The sequence below is a fragment of the Apodemus sylvaticus genome, chromosome 6, assembly GCF_947179515.1.
Source record: "Apodemus sylvaticus chromosome 6, mApoSyl1.1, whole genome shotgun sequence".
Lineage (NCBI taxonomy): Eukaryota > Metazoa > Chordata > Mammalia > Rodentia > Muridae > Apodemus > Apodemus sylvaticus.
The window spans coordinates 41,694,290-41,712,376 of NC_067477.1; the positions used below are offsets into that span (position 1 = coordinate 41,694,290).

General features: G+C 42.7%; 1 protein-coding gene across 4 annotated transcripts in view; it reads right to left on the minus strand.

The window, feature by feature from the left end:
• Positions 1–289: 289 nt before the first annotated feature.
• The window catches only part of Slc39a9 (solute carrier family 39 member 9), a 38,877-nt gene continuing 21,079 nt past the window's right edge, over positions 290–18,087 (minus strand). For 2 of the 4 annotated variants that reach the window (XM_052185553.1, XM_052185552.1), the window contains 5 exons: positions 16,695–16,895; positions 10,688–10,756; positions 8,161–8,246; positions 6,628–6,762; positions 290–4,120 (listed from right to left, as the gene is read on the minus strand). In XM_052185553.1, coding sequence (XP_052041513.1) covers positions 3,890–4,120; positions 6,628–6,762; positions 8,161–8,246; positions 10,688–10,756; positions 16,695–16,895 — 722 coding nt within the window. In that variant the 3' untranslated portion in view covers positions 290–3,889. The remainder of the gene's footprint in view (positions 4,121–6,627; positions 6,763–8,160; positions 8,247–10,687; positions 10,757–16,694; positions 16,896–18,087) is intronic. The other 2 variants (XM_052185555.1, XM_052185554.1) reach the window with 2 other exon arrangements.

Here is an 18,087-nt window from a genome sequence, read left to right on the forward strand (position 1 = left end):
TTTTCTTCTGTCCTTTAAAACATCCCATTACCTCAAAATGTTTAAATTACACTTTTATTTTGTTTAGAGGGGGCATGCATACATACTATGGTACACACATGGAGGTCATAAGTCACTTCACAGGAGTTGATTCTCTCCTTCTGCCAAGTGTCTCAGGGACTCAACTCAGCCATTAGACATGGCAGCAGGTACCTTTACCAGCTGAGATTCTGATGCCCAACCTTTTGGAGCATCAGGTCTGGTTGCCAAACACAAACACTGCCGATGTATAAGTAAAGAGCCACTCACATAAGGTATGCACTAATAAAAATTTAATATCATAAAACAAATCAAAAAAACAGCAATTTTTAAACCATTCACGATTAAAGTGGAAAGAGACAAAATTATAAGGCAGCCATCCATGGAATGAGTTTATGTGTACAAAGAATCTAGAAAGGGGGACATTTAAAATCACCATTTAGGCCACCAAGCCAGGGGAATCATGGTGTTAGCATCCCATTAGAGCTCCAGCTTACAGGAAGACACACCAGACAGAGAGCAAAGCCCCTCTCTGAGCTTAGCCACTATGGGGACTGAGCACGTGTAAACAAGTCCACATGTCTGCCCGTCCTTCCCCACCAGCCCCCATCTTCAGGTCTCCTGAGCTGAACTTCAATGTCTAAGTACAAAAGGGTTGCAGCTGTATAATACCTCGACCAGTGTTCTTCAGGGGTGAGTCCCACCTGTACTGAACAAAGTCTGCCACAAGGACTCTCTTGCCAAATGATGGCCTGTGATGCAATAGTCTGGGGTTCTTGTTCAAAAAGGCAGGAGCGTCTTAGAGGCTTGTGCTATTGACATACAGTCCCATGTCCAGAACTGCACTAGCATGAGGGTCAGGGCTTAAGACACTCTGTTACTGCTATGCCCCTCCTATCTCTAACACTTGAAAAATAAAACCAGCCATTTCTATTTTCCCCTTTCTATAAGAACAGACCCTTCCTTTCTTCTAATGATCCAACCCCGCCACCCCCGGAACAGCTGAACTGGCTGTTCTGAACTGAGAATCTGAGGACTAAGGTGAAGCAGGGAAGAGAATACACTGTTTCAGCGGGTAGTACCGTTCCAACCGCTGGTATTTCCAGGCCAGGAAGTCTGCCTGTAAGGGCACAAGCTGGCAACAGCACACACAGGAAAGCAGAGTCAGATGGGACAACACTGCCCTGCTGACTTGGAGACTGGCAACACTGGGAACTGGGGAGGGGAGGGGAGGGTGCTCGGAATCTGAAGACCATCTAGATTCTGGGAGAAAGGGACTCCAATCCCAATTAAGACTGCTTTGGTCATGAGAAAGGATATAGCCCATGCTTTTCATCAATTGCTTCTTTGGTAACCCATAAGTCCACTTGTAATTGTGGCAGCAGCTGAAGTATCACCAATGTGTTCAAATGTGTTTGCGCATTAAGGCATCCACACCTCCGGAGGGAGTTTTAAGGAGGAGAAACAGAACTGAACCGTGTAGTGAAGCGATCAAGGTGGCTGCTCTGGGGGAACTGCTTGCCACACGAGTAACCTCTCCCCACTAGGCAGAGGCCTCTGCATGGTTCCTGCTGCATCTAGTGCATTTGAGCCCTATTAAGAGTCATATGGCTATCTGAGTCTGCTGGGCAGGGAAGGGACGTGCTGTCCCCAGGCAGCAGCCCCGGGTCTGGAAAGGCCCCAGCTTTGGAAAGCTCACTATGACTGAGGCCCGGAGGGGAAGGCAGATTTGGAAGTTTGATGGTTCATTTCTTGCCAGAGTCCAAGGCCCTACCCAACATGATATTCTAGACAAACTTAGAGATGGCAAGGCACTGCTGAACGAAAGAGGCTCTGGCCAGCACAAAATCCCTGACCACTGCACGGAGCGAGATGAAGGAAGCTACTTATACCCAAACCAGACACAGTGAGCTTCTAGAGAGATCAAGACATCTGTACTTTTGAAGGAGTCACCTGTTTGTGCCTAATCACTAGAGTCACCCACATTCCCATACTGCACACATTAACACTTTGGCAAGGGATGCAATGGCCACCAGCCTCCACACAGAACTGCATCCCATTTCTGCTTTCTTCACTACAGCCAGCAGAGGGCGCACAGTTTAATCCCATAGCTGCTGGCTGACCTAGTGACAATTTAGGAGAGAAAGAAAGAAAACTACAGGCATGCTGGCATAGATGTCACAGAAAAATACAAATGACTGCACTCACTGCTCTGAAGAAACCAGTCTTGGCTCCCTCTTTATGTAAAGTGTTTTTGAAATGGTACAGAAAATATACAGTATTATACATTTATCTGATAGGATTTATTCAGATTTTGGCAAACATGGAAGAATTACCTTTGTTGAATACTTTTGCTATCTCAATTGCTTAAATTATCAGAGTACTAGTGACTGTGTCACCTCACATGAGGAGGTGACATTTTTGAGGCTGTAATAAGGTTGTACTAGATACAAAGGTAACTTAGTTGAAGGAAATGAAGACTAGGCAGTACTGTCTTCATCATCATGGTTCAAGAGGTGAGGATTCACCTCACATAAGGTCTGACATCACGGGGAGCAGTAGCGTGGAGAGAGCCAGGGAAGAGTGGGATGTAGACATGATTGCGAGGAGATTGAGGCCCGCAGCAGATACTCCTCTGATACAGACAACTGTCTCCTGCACAGGAGCTAAGGAGCAGACAGAAACATTTTCCGCTCTGGGAGAGGGCTCAGCCAGAGGGACTGCTGGCCACTAAAAGAAATACTTAGAACAGCGCTCTCAGCCTGGGAGTCATGACCCCCACAGGGGTGGCATATCAGATATCCTGTTACCAGACACTTAGGTTACGATTTGTAAGAGTTGCAAAATTACAGTTATGAAGTAGCAACAAAATAATTTTATGGCTGGGAGGGCACCACAACATGAGGAACTGTATTAAAGGAATGCAGTGTCTGGAGGGTTGAGAACCACTGACTTAGAAGAAAAAGACAACATTCTTTGTAATAGTGTTACTTTTTAAAAAGGTTACTACAAGATATCAGCAACTATCCAAATTCCGGGAAAACTTAACGTCCCTTAATTTCACCGTGATCACTGTTCTTGACAGAAATCCTGTGCCTGAACAGAATCTGGCTACTAAGAGTGCTACAGACAAGTATTCTGCAAAGGATACATTTTTTTAAAAATGCTCTATGATAACAGACCTCTCTTTAAAAGCCAGCCCCTCCATTGCTCTATTGGAAGGAAGGGCAGGCTTTATTTAGGGAGGCACGTGGGAAGGAGTTGTTGAAGACTCTAAACACCCCCTTCGATGGATGTTTCTTTTGGGTTCAGTTCAGCTTATGTCTCCTGCCCCTATTTCCCATAGTCTAACCTCAAATTAGTTGCCGTCATCTTTAGCATCTAAGGGATGGGTGTTCCCACCTTCTCTCATGGCATGTGGCACAGATGCTAAAGCACCAGTCTTACATGGTGAGAACCATGTTAAAAACCAATGGGTAAAGTGGCAGAGTCTCTAAACTAAGGGAAAAAAACTTTAGCTTAATTACAGAACACTGCAGTTTCATAATTACTATTTCATTGTATGAAGTTCTCCACTTTTCTTTAAAACTAAATTCCATCTTCCCTGAGAATAGGGTTAAGAGAAACATCAAAACTCAATATATCAAAGTCCCTTTAAAAGACAACACAAAGTCTCTGTCTAATTCTGATGTTCCTGCTATATGTTGTTGCACTTCTCCACGATTGACTCTCATCTCCCTCAGACCCTAGGAACACAGGTAGAGATGCACAAGGTGAGACGAGACACTGAGGAAGCGAGGAGCGTCACGTCACACGCGTGCTCTTCCTCCCAGATGGAATGGCCGTGGACTGCGGCTGGAACCTGAATGATTTAATGCTGGTGTCCTATTGATAGTATGAGCGGTATGAGGCAACCCAGAACCAGGGCTGCCACCTCAAGGCGGCTGAGGCCTCTCCCTCCAGTGGTGTCAGGTTTGTGGCTGTGCCCCATTCCACCCACCTCAGGGAGGACATGGACGGTGGCAACATAAAGAAATGTCCCAGCAGAGAAAAGCATGGCCACTCCAGTGGCATTGACCTCTGAAAGGGCTTCTTTACTGCTCTGTGAATTAGAAGAGATTAGAATTAGAATTAAAACAAGTCACATCAAAGTTAGAGACAGGAAGATGTCCCACCTACATCTGAATGTACCCAGGGCTGCTTGGTACATGGGAACATGTTGGGAGTGGCAATCTGTCAGTCACGGGGAGGTCTTAATAAAGGGTTAAGAACACCAGTGACACACAGTCACAGCTTAAACATTTATTTGAAATTCACAATGTTTATTATACAGATACTATGATTTGAGAAAATAATGAAACAATAAAATTAAGCTAATCAACATATTCATTATGTCAAATGTTCATAATTTGCAAGGAGAACATTTAAAAATTTTATCCTTACATTTTGAAACAAAAGCTTAATTATCCAGAGTTGCTTTTCAAAGCAACTTTTAAGCACTGCTTAGGAGCTTTCACTTGCATCTCTCTAAGATGGAATCTCAGAATTTTAGGTGTCAGCTCATTTGTTCTATTGTTTAACGAGTATCCTCTGTGTTACCAACTTAAGACATAGACTGACCAAGATGTAACAGAGGCAGCCATCTCTTAATTTAAGGCCAGCCTGGTCTACATTGTGAATTCCGGGACAGTCAGGGCTACACGGAAAGACCCTGTCTCGAAAAAATAAAATAAAAAAGATGCAATAGCTACTAAACTATCCAATTCACTAATCTGGGTTTTGTTGGTTTTGATTATTTAAGACAAGATCTCATAGTATAACCTGGGCTTGAACTCTGGACTCTTCTGCCTCAGCCTTCCAAGTGCTGACATTATAGTGTGCTATTTTACCCGTCATCATTACTAATCTTTATACAACCAGTCACAGCCTTTCTAGTAAAGAGTTGACCTGTGGGCCAAGGCAACTAGTTAAAACTTCACAAACGTTCCCCAGACGCAGCACATCACTCTATGCTTCCAGGATTATCTGGAGCTTCTCCATGAAAAGTTCTAAAGCACAGCAGTGAGGTGATAGCATCGTGTGATTTTTAAAGGAACTCTTGGGTGGGGAGGTGGCAGAGTATTTTTGCCCAGCTCGTGCAAGGCCCCAGGCTTAATCCTCAGCATCAAAAGCAGGTGTGCATGTGGGATAGCTAATAAAGAACTATCCATTGCTCTTAAGGTGAAAGGCCCTCATTTATTAGATTTACAATCATTATCCATATATACCGTCTTAAATCTTTCCCTTTCTTTCCTTTCTTTTTAAAAAACAGGAAAAAAAAAAGGAAAGGAAAACGAGGAAGAAAGAAAAAGTGGTCTGGGGATATAGCTCAGTGGTAGAGTGCTTTGCATGGATGTGGGAGGCCCTGGGTTCATTCCCACCAACCAGCCAACCAACAGAAAACCAGATGAGTCAATATTCCTTTTAACACATTTATTGTTTTATATAATGAGGAACCAATGACCTTCTGAGGAAGCACGGGGGAAAGCAGTTCCTCCCAAGCATCCCTGGTTAGTCTGACACTAAGATTTTCCTCGTACTGCTACTCACTGACTTTAGGTAAACTAGGAAGGGCGGTTGCTATGGACAGAATTATAAGGTTTGGGAATGGGAGCATGTGAGCTCTCAGCTAAAGACTGACATCTCACCTCTGAAGCTGTGTTCAGTACAAAGAACTAAAAGAAATGACATCCCAGCTGCCGCCAGCCAGCTGTGCTCCAGCTCTACTAGAGGCCACTGAATGGCTTGTCTTGCATGCAGATATTCTTAGAACTGATATTCAATCTAAATGGATATTCAAGTTATAAAAAGGACTAACTTGAAATTTCTTTTCTTTTTCTTTCTTTTTTTTTTTTTTTTTTTTGGTTTTTCGAGACAGGGTTTCTCTGTATAGCCCTGGCTGTGCTGGAACTTACTCTGTAGACCACCAGGCTGGCCTCGAACTCAAAAATTCACCTGCCTCTGCCTTCCAAGTGCTGGGATTAAAGGCGTGTACCACCACTGCCCAGCAGGACTAACTTGAAATTAAGACACTTATTTTATACAGATTTTTCCTTTCAATTTTTTTCAGATTTATTTTTATTTATTATATGTAAGTACATTATAGCTGTCTTCAGACATACCAGAAGAGGGCATCAGATCTCATTACAGAATGTTGTGAGCCACCATGTGGTTGCTGGGATTTGAACTCAGGACCTTTGGAAGAGCAGTCAGTGCTCTTACCCGCTGAGCCATCTCTCCAGCCCTTACTTTCAATTTTTGTTATGGTTTGAGAAAATACTGTCCATGAAAAATTCAACCTAAGACACCCTACCAGATTTGTTGAGCCTTTTTATATTGTGACAGAATGTTGTGACATACATATGTGACATACATAGACAACAAGACAACTGAGTTAACAAAAAATAACATGAGAAATAAAAAATTGTGTGATGTTTCAGTAAGTTTATCATCTTGTGTTGGGTCCCATTCATAGCTTTCAGCCCTACACAGCTCACGGGCTACAGGCTGAACCCGACGAGAGAACTAGACACACACACATGACTACACAGGAAGGGTGCTCACACTTACCTTACTTAATCCTAAGTATGTCAGCATGGACATGGCTGGCGCTGCCAATGCAAAGACCAGCAAGTGCTTTCTGATTCGATTCCGCTCCAGGCCAGCATGCATCAGAAAGGAAACCAGCCCAAATGCTGCTGGAGCCTGGAAACGACAAAGTAGCCCCTTTATCACTTGACAAGCAGAGCTTGCTTCCACGTCAAGAAATGCACGTGATGTTATCTGAAGATGAGAAACCTAGGCATGCCATCAAGAGCAAGCCTGCCTTTTAGGAACCAGCATTCTCATAGAAAACCCTACATGTGTCTGCATGCATCTTTCTTGTACTATTATACACAAGATTATTTTGAATTTTTAATTCTTACTTACTATAATTGTGTGTGTGTGAATGTAGCTACCTGTGTGCCACAGTGTGTGCGGTGGTCAGAAGACAACTTTTGGGAACTGGGCTGTCAAACTTGTTTAGCAAGTACTTTTACCCACTGAGCCATCTAGCCAGTTATGTGAACAAAACTGTTTGAAAAACAGAAATTGAGCACGGGAGAGATTTGGCTGGTCAGTGGTAAGGGGACTGGCTGCTTGCTCTTCCACAGGCCTTGGGTTCAATCCCTGCAACCATATGGTGGCTCACAATCAATCATCTATCATGGGACTCTGTTTCCTCTTCTGGCATGCAGGAGTACATGCAGAGCACTCATAGATACAAAATACATAAATAAATAAATAAATCTTTAGAAAAATAAAAATCAGTAAGCATTTAGCCATTTGTGTATATGATGATTCAAAAAAAAAAAAAAAAAAAAAAAAAAAAGCAGCGCTTCTGTTGCTACTTTGTTTCCAACCCAATTACCCGGGTAAAAGAAATCTCAACTCAGTCAGTAACAATACAAGCTAGAAGCCTAGACTGGGCAGATCTCCCACTACACTACTCTATTCCCATCTTTATTATCCCATATAACTTACTGTTTCTCCAGGCCAAGAGCTTCTCTCTCTGCAGCCTTGATTCCCTCATAGCTCCTCCCCCTTCCCAGGGATCCTTTTCTCCTTGCCCAAAGTCTCAGCTTCTCCTGCTTCCTTCTGCCTAATCATTGGCTCAAGCCTTTATTTGAAACATTAAGGTGGGGAGAAGGTTCACAAGGTGACTCCTCATCTGCAGCCTCTCTGAGGAGTGGAATTAGCATCAAACTACAAGCCCAGGCTATCCACACACCTTTCCAATGAGTTTAAGAAAATAGCAGCAGAAACAAAAGCACTGAACATACATATTTAATTCTCCTAAATGGACAGCAATTAAAACATTTTTAAAAAGGGGGGTCATGGTGGCTATCAGATGCTGCAATGGGTCAGGGTGTTTGCTCTGCAAGACTTGGGACCCAAGTTCAAACCCCAGAACTCATGCTAACTGTGGCATGTGTGTGCTCATGTGTCCTATTGTATAATAAATACAGTTTTAAAGCTAAAAAGATACCACATTTCAGAAATGTATCAAAGATCAAGACAAATTTTAATTAAAAATATGTTCAATATCCAATCTTGGCTTACCTTGTGTAGCATTATTGCCACAAACACAATTAACTGGACACTAGTCTGTGAAGTAGAGGCTGCTGCTCCCAAAGCTACACCATCAGCTAAATTGGGAGACAAGGAAACAGATACTATGAAGGGAGGCAGTGCCAGGCTGAAGAATGGGCTTCAAAGCTAGGCAGAGCTGGACGTGGATCTGGGCAAGCTACTCAACCTCAGTGAACTTCATCTTCAGGATGGGGTCAATAAGTTGGGTGGTGATGGACACACCTTTAATACTAGCACTCTGGAAGGAGAAGCAGGCAGATCTCTAGTTTGAGGCCAGCCTGGTTTACAGAGTGAGTTCAAGGACAGCTAGGGCTACACAGAGAAATCCTATCTGGGAAAAACCAAGGGGGAAAAAAAAGGTGGGGTTAATAAAATGTGCATTTGTAGGGCTTCATAAGTGCTAAAAATAAAAGAATAGATGCACAGAGCTTAGCATTTGGCTCCGAGTCATCCATAAGCTAGCTGTCTTATCGCTAAAAAAAAAAGAAAGAAAGAAATACAAACATCCATTGATAAACCAAGTTGTAATGAGAATGTGCTAAGGAAGAATTTCAAGGACACATCTTTCTGTCTTCAAGGCTTGAGGCTTCAATACAGATGATTCACACATGATGGGAACTCTCTTAGTTTGGGTTACTATGCTGTGATGGAACACTGTGACCAAAGCAAGTTGGGGAGGAAAGGGTTTATTCAGCTTACACTTCCATGTCACTGTTCCTCACTGAACAAAGTCAGGACAGGAACTCAAACAGGGCAGGAGCCGACGCAGAGGTCATGGAGGAATGCTCCTTATTGGCTTGCTCCTCTAGGCTTGCTCAGCCTGCTTTCTTCTAAATCCCAGGACCACCAACCCAGGGATGGCACCACCCACAATAGGCTGGGCCCTCCCACATTAGTCACTCATTAAGAAAATGTCCAGGATACAGCTGGATCCTTTGGAGGCATTTTCTCCATTGAGGTTTCCTCCTTTCAGATAACTCAAGATTGTATTTAAATTGACAGAAAAAGGTCAAGAGAGGGGGGCCTGAGAGATGGCTTAGTGGTTAAGAGCGCTGACTGCTCTTCCAGAGGTCCTGAGTTCAATTCCTAGCAACCACATGGTGGCTCACAACCATCTGTAATGGGATCTAATTCGCTCTTCTGGTGTGTCTGAAGACAGCGACAGTGTACTCACATACATAAGTAAAGTCTTTAAAAAAAAAAAAAAGGTCAAGAGAGGGACTTTGGCTGAATGGGTATGTTGGAACACAATCCTGAAATGGAGTTGTGTAAGAAAAATTCTGAGTGCTTGTGAGAACAGTCCAAGAAAACAAGACAAGTCTTGTAACCCCAGTTTCTTCAAAACACAGGCATGTACCGTGAACAAGCCTGTGTTTTAGTGATCATTCCAGGTGTAGTGGAAAGGAATGAGTTTACTTCAGAGAACTCACTATTGTTTGCTGATGTTATTCAATTAAATGATTTCCTTTACATATCTTTATGAACATGCTTTTGCCATGTGTGGTTTGTCTTGTGTTTGTATACAGCCTGAACTCATGAGAAAACTTTACTCAGGTGACTTCTTAACCCTTGAGTTATATTATCTGGGGCTCTGAATAAAGTTGGCTGTTTCATGAGGCTTCAGTCCACCTCATTTAGTGGCTCCCTTCTCCCAGGTTCCACAGCCTCTAGTGCAGTGATATGGGTGATTTTGTTAGAAAGCAGAAACCAGCAGGTTAGGAGTGAGCTACTTTCCACACACCTTTATTTGGATCTGACAGAATCCTACCTACCATCAGGTCTAGGCTTGGGCTATGGTGCTAAGCAAGTCCCATCAGCCACACTGAGTCTTCTGGTTACTGCCTCAGCCTACACTGGCAGCTGGGCTATTTGGTGCTGATGTGTGCAGGCTCTTTTGCAGATATATCTTAGGGTAGAGGTCAGCAAACTCCTTAAAGGCCAGACAGGAAATATTTGAGCTTTGTAAGTTACTTGGCCTCTTGTAACTTCTCAACTGTGTCACTACTATATCAAACAGGTCATAGGTGACATATAGCACATAGGCATAGCTGTCTTCCAGAACAGCATTATCACTCCATACCATAGTTTTCCAGCGACTTGAAAGATCTTTCTGTTTGGTAGTGCTGAGAATGAACACAGGCCTTTCACACACTCAACAGTTTTGTCATTGAGCTACAGCCCCAGACTCTTTTGGACAAGGTCTAGATATGTGTGGCTCAAGCTAAAATGAAATAGTCAAGTTGGTCTTGAACTCTGGACCCTACTGCCTCTACCTCTTGAGTGCTTAGATTACAGGTGTGTGCTACCATGCCTAGCTTATACTCTGGGTTTAGGTATTAAAAATATAGAACACATCTTAGCTTGTAAACTCGATGCAGACTATGCCAGGGCTTGTGTTCCAGCTAGAGGGGTTTGTTCAGCAACCCTCCCCCAGAAGCGTCCAGTGTGGAGTCTCCTCTGTGAGGTTGGGAGCAGTCTCACTGTAGTGTTGACTTACCTGCAGCATGGACGACTAGCCCCAGCGTGGTGGTGATTTTGGAACTGCTGGGCCTTGCTGTTTCTGGATCTACAGGGAATGAGAAAGTATCACTAAGTAGTATGACATAAAGCAAAATCATTGTTATTTTAGAGCTGGAGTCTCACTGGCACCCCTGGCTGGCCTTGAACTCCAAATCCACATCCGGCTTCCCAAGCACCGGGATTAAGGGCATGCACCACATCCACCTATCTACTTATTTTGAAAGTTCAGATTTTGAACTGTTTTTCTCACTGTTCTCTTTTCTTCAATGTTCTCTTAGTACTAAAGAGGTGGGTGTGAGGGAACTCTTGACTGGGCTTCCTGCAAGTTCTGAAATGCATAACCCCACCTGCCTGAACTTCCTCAGTCTACAGAAAGTACTCTATGGGCTCTGGTTACTTCTTCGCAGGCTCATTTAACTCCTACTACTCTGTTTTCATGCAGTTTGGGCCATATTTTCCCTTCTCCATTATGCAGCTATTTTCACCAATTTAAACCCAAGTTACAACAGTTTCCACTGCTCTGCTTCCTTTCCCCCAAATGACCTCAGCAGGAAATGTCACCAACATGCTCAGGTCGGCTGCTACTACACTATCAGGTAGGGTTTTTTCCTTTGGCATTGAGGATTGAACCTGGGGCCTTGTCCATGCATTTGAGCACCCCCTCCCCACAGGTTATAATGACCAGCCTCAAGGGCCAAACTGGCCTTGAACTTCCTCTAAAGACCATACAGGCTTTGGATTTGTGGCTTCTCTGCCTCAGCCTGAGTGGCTGGGATTACAGGCCCATACCACTATACCTGGCTTGAGGAAGGTTCTGCTGCTTCCAAGTATTTCTCAGTGTCTAGACCAGTTAACACAGTTTCTCTAGTACTTTCTAATCATTGTTACCCTCCTTTCCCCAAATCTCCTCACTGTAGTTCTTGGCAAGCTTACCCAGATTATCAACCAAAACCTAGACACTGTCCCAAGTCAAATCCTAGGACCACATCAACCAAGAAAGGATCCGAGAGTATTCTCAGCTCAGAACAACTGCCCCCAGGCTCAAGTAGGATTCTGTGCAGCTGAGACCCATGTGCCACTTCAGAGGTTCTTCTCTATCTCCATCCTATCCCTAGGTCCGCTGGAACCAATACCCCATACATACTCCTTTCTCTTTCTTTTTACATTCTCACAGAATGGGGTGCAGCACTAGGCACCCCCATGTTGCTTTATAAGCTCTCTCGATGGAGATGTTACTGTCTTTATAGGAAATGGGTGGGGCGGGGGCAGGGCACAAAGTTCCACACCTAACTAAGGAGCCATTAGCATTTGGTAGTTCCTGGAAGAGTAAGGGTCAGTGTTCTTTAAGGGTGTGACTCCTAGTAGGTGAACTACTCTCCAGATCAGCCTCTACATCCCACACCCAAGAATACAGAGCAACAGGAACCAGACTCCTGGCGGAAGGAGCCCTCCCACCCCCTACCCCCTCGCTGTGAGAAAGAAAACACACAAGATCTTCGAGAAGTTGAAGAGGCGAATTGATCAAAATATATTATATAAATTTATCAAAGAATTAATAAAAATATTTTTTTAAACATTAGGGATTTAAACATAGTGTTTTTGGAGCCAGAGATGGCTTAGCAGTTAAGAGCACCCATTGCTCTTGCTGAGGACCAATTAGGTTCTATTCCCAGCACCCACCTCTGATGGTTCACAACAACCTGTGATCAGCTCCAGAGGGATCTAATACCTCTGGCTTATGTGTCCACTGGTGGGTGGGTGTGTGCGCACACACATATAATTTTTTTTAATCAAGCAAGAAAACCCAATAGTTGCGATAAATCTACAGGAAGAAATTGCAGTTCAGCATAATTTTGACACATGAATTAACTTTCACTGACAGTAATACACAATACCTGAGCCACATGTCATGCCATAACAGGGATGGTCCTAGCACGAGGGAACAAAGGTAGAGGGAATGCGTGTTTGAGACCAGCCTGAGCTACACAGAGAGGTTCTGTCTCCAAAAAGCTTAACAGAAACTGAAAAACTGGAAATCATAGATACATACACAGAAGGCTAGCAAAAACAGCACCACCATTCTGGAGAAGACAGAAGAATGAACACAGGTTACATTTAACTCTGGGTACAGAATTGCAGGGCACTATTGGGTCTATATAATTTATTAAAAATTCTTTTTTGGGGGGAGAGGGGAGTTATGGAAAGAGGGTTCAGCAGTTAAGGACACTGGCTGCTCTTCCTGAGGACCTTCGTTCAATTCTGAGCATCCACATAGATGCTAACAAACGTCTCTGTAACTCAAGTTCCAGGGAATCTGACATTCTCTGATCTGATCTTTCTGCCTCTGTGGGCACTATATAAATGTGGTGCGCTGTTATACTAGCAGACAAAATGCAACACACATAACATAAAAAGAAATAAAAGTAACTTTTAAAAATTCTGTTTGTACAGTGTTGAGGATCAAGTCTAGTTCTTACTTGTGCCAGGTAACTCTGTCAATGAACCCTCTCTCTCATGGCCTACTTTAAAAGTTTTAACTCTTTAGTTCTTAAATATTACAGCATAGATTCATGACTAACTCTGGTCAACTTAAGACATGTTAAGATGTGGAGAGCTCTTGGTATTGCTTCTAGGAATTTGGCAAGAATTCGACAATGGGTTAGAAGAAGGAAGTAGGCTCAGATAAGATTTTTGACACTGGGCTAGGACAAGACTCCAGATGAATACATTCGAGGAATGTATTATATTCCTTGTATCTTGATCATACTGATAAACCTCTAGACACAGTGGCCATGGACTTTGTTTAATGCCTTGTTTGTCCCTTGACTACTTTGTCTTTGACCTAGAACCAACTCTATTCTTTGCATGTACCTTGAATGGGGTAAAAGCAGACTGGAAAAAAATAAACCTGCTTCAGTCTCAGCACTGGCTGGAGTCATGTTATAGTGTTGTCTAATTGTCTTCTTCTTTTTAATCCTCACTCCCTACCTCGAGACCCTGTTGACTGATTGAGCTGGTTTGGTCATTAAGTATCCCAAGGGGTCTTTCTTCAATCATTCTCTATATTGCTCTGTTTTGTTCTTGTTTTGTTTTGTTGAGACAAGGTCTTTCACTGACCCTTTCATCAATTCAGGTAAGCTGGCTGGCCAGCAATCCCTCTTAGGGATCTTTCTGACTTCCCACTGAGCTTAGCGTGCCTGGCTTTTTACTTGGGTACTAGGGATCCATCTCCCCACCCCTAGCAAAACCATACCAAAACAAATTGGGTTTTGTTTATTTGTTTAAGATAGCGTCTTCTATGCAGTCCTGGTTGGTCTAGAACTCACTATGTAGACCAGACTGGCCCTGAACTTACAGAGATCAGTCTGACCCTGCTGCAAGTGCTAGGGCTAAAGGTGTGCTCCACCAGGATGGAGAAATTTTCTTTAAAGGTGGACTTAGCGGCACATTCAGCATTTGAGAGGTGGTAAAAGAAGGAGAATCAGGAATTAAAGGTCATCAATGGTTACATAAAGGGTTTGAGACTAACCTGGTATATATGAGACTTATCTCAAAGTAAACAAGTTAAAAGTTTAAAAGTGTTAAAACAAGATACAATAAATACAAGGAAATGGAAAACTCTGGTGACACCAAGAGTTTTATTTCTGACAGTACGTCGTGTTACTATGTAGCCAATGCTGGTCTCTACTAAATTCACAAGCTCCAGCCTGTGCCTCCTGAGAGCCCCAATTAGATCATATGCTACCACACCTGCCTATTCAACCTGCTTTTATTTTGTTTTAGTACCATACTTTTTTCTTCTTAAAGTCTGGGATTAAAGCCTTGCCTGCCAAACCACTCCATGTTCAAGCACAGAGCTATATCAAAAGCTTTGTTCATTTATTCAGTGCATGATTAAAACAAAACAACTTTTATTTGGAACTAATTTTTAATCTTGAAAAAACCTACAACAATAGTTTAAATAATCACATGCCCCTGACCAACTATGTAAACATTTGGACCCATTGGCTGTTCCACAGCTTGTATTCGTGCTTCCCATACACAATCTTTACCACTTAAGAGGAAGCCATACACACCGGAAATGCTTATCAGTAGATACTTCAATATGCATTTCCTGAGGGAAACTATATAATCATAAAAGATATTAACCTTAGAAAATTTAGCATTATTTCTGATTCCTGTTGCACATTCAACTTGTGTCTGTTTTCTGATAATGTTTCTTTCTAGGAAGAGACAATTCTAAGATCACATACTGCGTTCAGCTGGAGAATACATTAAACCTCCTTATACTCACATTTTTGTTTGTTTTGTTCTTTCTTTCTTTTTCTCTTTCTTTCATTCTAAGAATAATCCTCCCTTTTAGAAGACTGTACCTCTGCTGGCCACAGGTGCTTTTCATGTTGGATCATATACCAGACATTGTTAGTAGTAGTATTTCATGAATAATCTAGGCTTTGTTATATTTTTCTACAGAATTTATGTTTTGCTTTATGTAACTTAGTTTGTCTCAAACTGTAACCTGTTTTTTGACAGCTCAGTTTAATTATTTTAGCTTAATTGCATGGAGTCTGCCCAAGTGTGCATGGCTTGAGAGTCAGCAAGAGACCTGAACAACTTACTCACAGAAACTGGGGCTGAGTTCTAGTGTAACAGGTCCCCAGAACTTAGCACAACTGACGCCATGATGGAAGTACCCAGGCAGGCCTTGGAACCCAGCACACAGGCAGCAACACCTGCCAACAGATGAACAAAGTCCTACCCATCAAAGTCCATAGTTCTGGGGAATATGTCCCTAAATACACTAACTTTGCTTCTATAGTTCTGTTTTTGGCTAATTGTTATTGCTAGCTGAAGTGTGTCAACCCAGGATGCGGTTTTGTGCTTAAAAGAGAAAGACTAAGGGCTATCTATACTGGTATCCCAAAAACCCAGTGTAGTCACCTGCTGGCTAATAGACTTTCTATTGGCTTAAACCCGTGCCTGAGTAGTCTTTCTGGTGGATAGCCCATAACACTAGGATTCTCCCTTCTTTTTAGGGTTCTGGTTGTCTGGGTTTCTGTCCCATAAACACTGAGGACTTTCTGAGACAAGATCTCAACTAGTCCAGGCTGACTTCGAAGTTGCTCTAGTAGAGGAGTCTGGATCGCCCTGCCTCACCTCCCGAGTCCTAGGGTTATAGACATGTAACAATGCTAGGGAAGATGGAGTTTCTATCACAAGGACGCTGTTACTAACATCTCTGTTCCAGATACGGATGCTCTGCAGAATGTGTTTGCTCCTACTGACTCTCTTCTGTATTTAGCTGGCTTTTAAAATTTTTATCCAGGGTTTAGAGTTATCTGAAAGGAGGATGGTCTGATGGCTGCCTGAGCTACACCAAAGCAGAATTCTGGGGACATTGACTTTGATCCCCTGGTCAAAGTACTGCTGGACTCCTTGGTTTATTTACTTCTTTCCTCCTTGTATCGAATAAGCAGATCAGAATTTACTCACTATCAAGTTTTTTGATTGTTTGTTTGGTTGGTTTGGTTGGGTTTTCTTTTTGTTTGTGGGCTGGCTAGTTTTTAGATAATAGCTCATTTGTGTATCTGCTGGAACTCTATATGGAGACCACACTAGCCTCAAATTCTTGTAGCCTTATGTATTAAGTGTATATATTTAAAGAGCAACATTCCAACAATTGGGCTATAGGCTTTAGAGTGCCTAAGGGCTCCACAGCAGAAAACAGTCTAGGGACTTCTGCCCTAGACTCTCACTCAAATGTGACTACTTTAAGCCCAGCAGGGTTAATAGGTCAATAAACAGTTGCATCATAAAACAAATCACTAGCTCCTACAGTTGAATAAAATATCTGAGAATCCCTGAGGAGAACAGGAGTTTGGCATTTAAGTAAGTTCACTGGTGTAGACCGAATCATTCAGTTTGTAAATTTCCAAACTACCGAGGTGTCTGCAGAGCACGACGGGAAGCCGAGAGCTACTCACCGTCAGTGGAATGCACATGGGAGCTGCCGATCTGGTCCACTAGCAACATGAAAACGAAGCCTAGCACAAGGGATACACCGATGGAGGCGTGCAGCTGTGTGTGGGCATGGCTGTGCTCGTGCTCATGGACAACTGATATTTCTGCTGCTTTGTCTGATGCAATCGCATTCTGCTTCGTTTCACTGGCTGGGTGGTGTTTTCCTGGAGCAACACAAACCAAGATGGGACACCTTCCATTTACATTTTAAGGGCCACTGAATTTACTGTAAGGACGCTAATTTCCATACTGTAATCTAGGCGACCATTACCCCTGTGTAAAAGGTTGTAATACAAACAGTCCCAATATAAAACCATTCTGCTTTTGGACCTCCTGATTGCCTATCAACTTAAACTCTGGGACACAGAAGCAAATCACCATGCAAGAAGGCAGTGACATTTCAAAGGGCCCCAAATGTAAACCTTCCTTTTTCCCCTCTGGATAGCACATTAAGCTTCACTCTGATGAAACCAGGTAAATAAAGAATAGTGGTGCCGGGCAGTGGTGGCACATGCCCTTAATCCCAGTGCTTGGGAGGTAGAGGCAGGCAGATTTCTGAGTTCGAGGCCAACCTGGTCTACAGAGTGAGTTCCAGGACAGCCAGGGCTACACAGAGAAACCCTGTCTCAAAAAAACCAAAACCAAAACCAAAACCAAAACAACAACAAAAAGAACAGTGGTAACAAAAGCAACTGTAGTAAAAAGCCACTACTATTACACCTAGGTTAATACTAAATTTAAAGCAAACAGAATGGTACCCATTCAGCTTTTATAAAATATCAGCCAACACACACACACACACACACACACACACACCCTCCCATTTAAATTTAGTTCTAGATTATAAGGTGGTAGGGACAGAATTATAGAAACTAACAACTAGCCAAAGGATATTCCTAATTTATAGTCATGTGTTTGATACTTCAAACATCAATAATGCTTAAAGTCTAAAACTTTTTTATTTTTATTGAAAAATTTTATACAATAGATCTTGATTAAATTCTCTTCCCTCCCGTATCTCCTCCTAGATCCTCTCCACTTCACCCAACTCCATATCCTTTCTCTCTAAACAAAACAAAAACAAAGACAAAAAAATTAAAACTAAAACAAAAAAATCAATAAGATAAAAAGATATTGAAACAAAACAAAAACACACAAAAAATATAAGATCTATTTTATGTTAGTTAACTCCTGGGGATGGTACCTACCCTGGAGTGTGTTGACCCAGTTTCCATGGGAGAAAATGGATTTTCCCTTTCCCAGAAGGTTTCGAGTACAAATAGCCTCTCAGTTAGGGCTGGGATTGCCTGGTCTGAAGCTGCGCAGGTTCACAGCCTCGGTGAGATCACAGGAGCA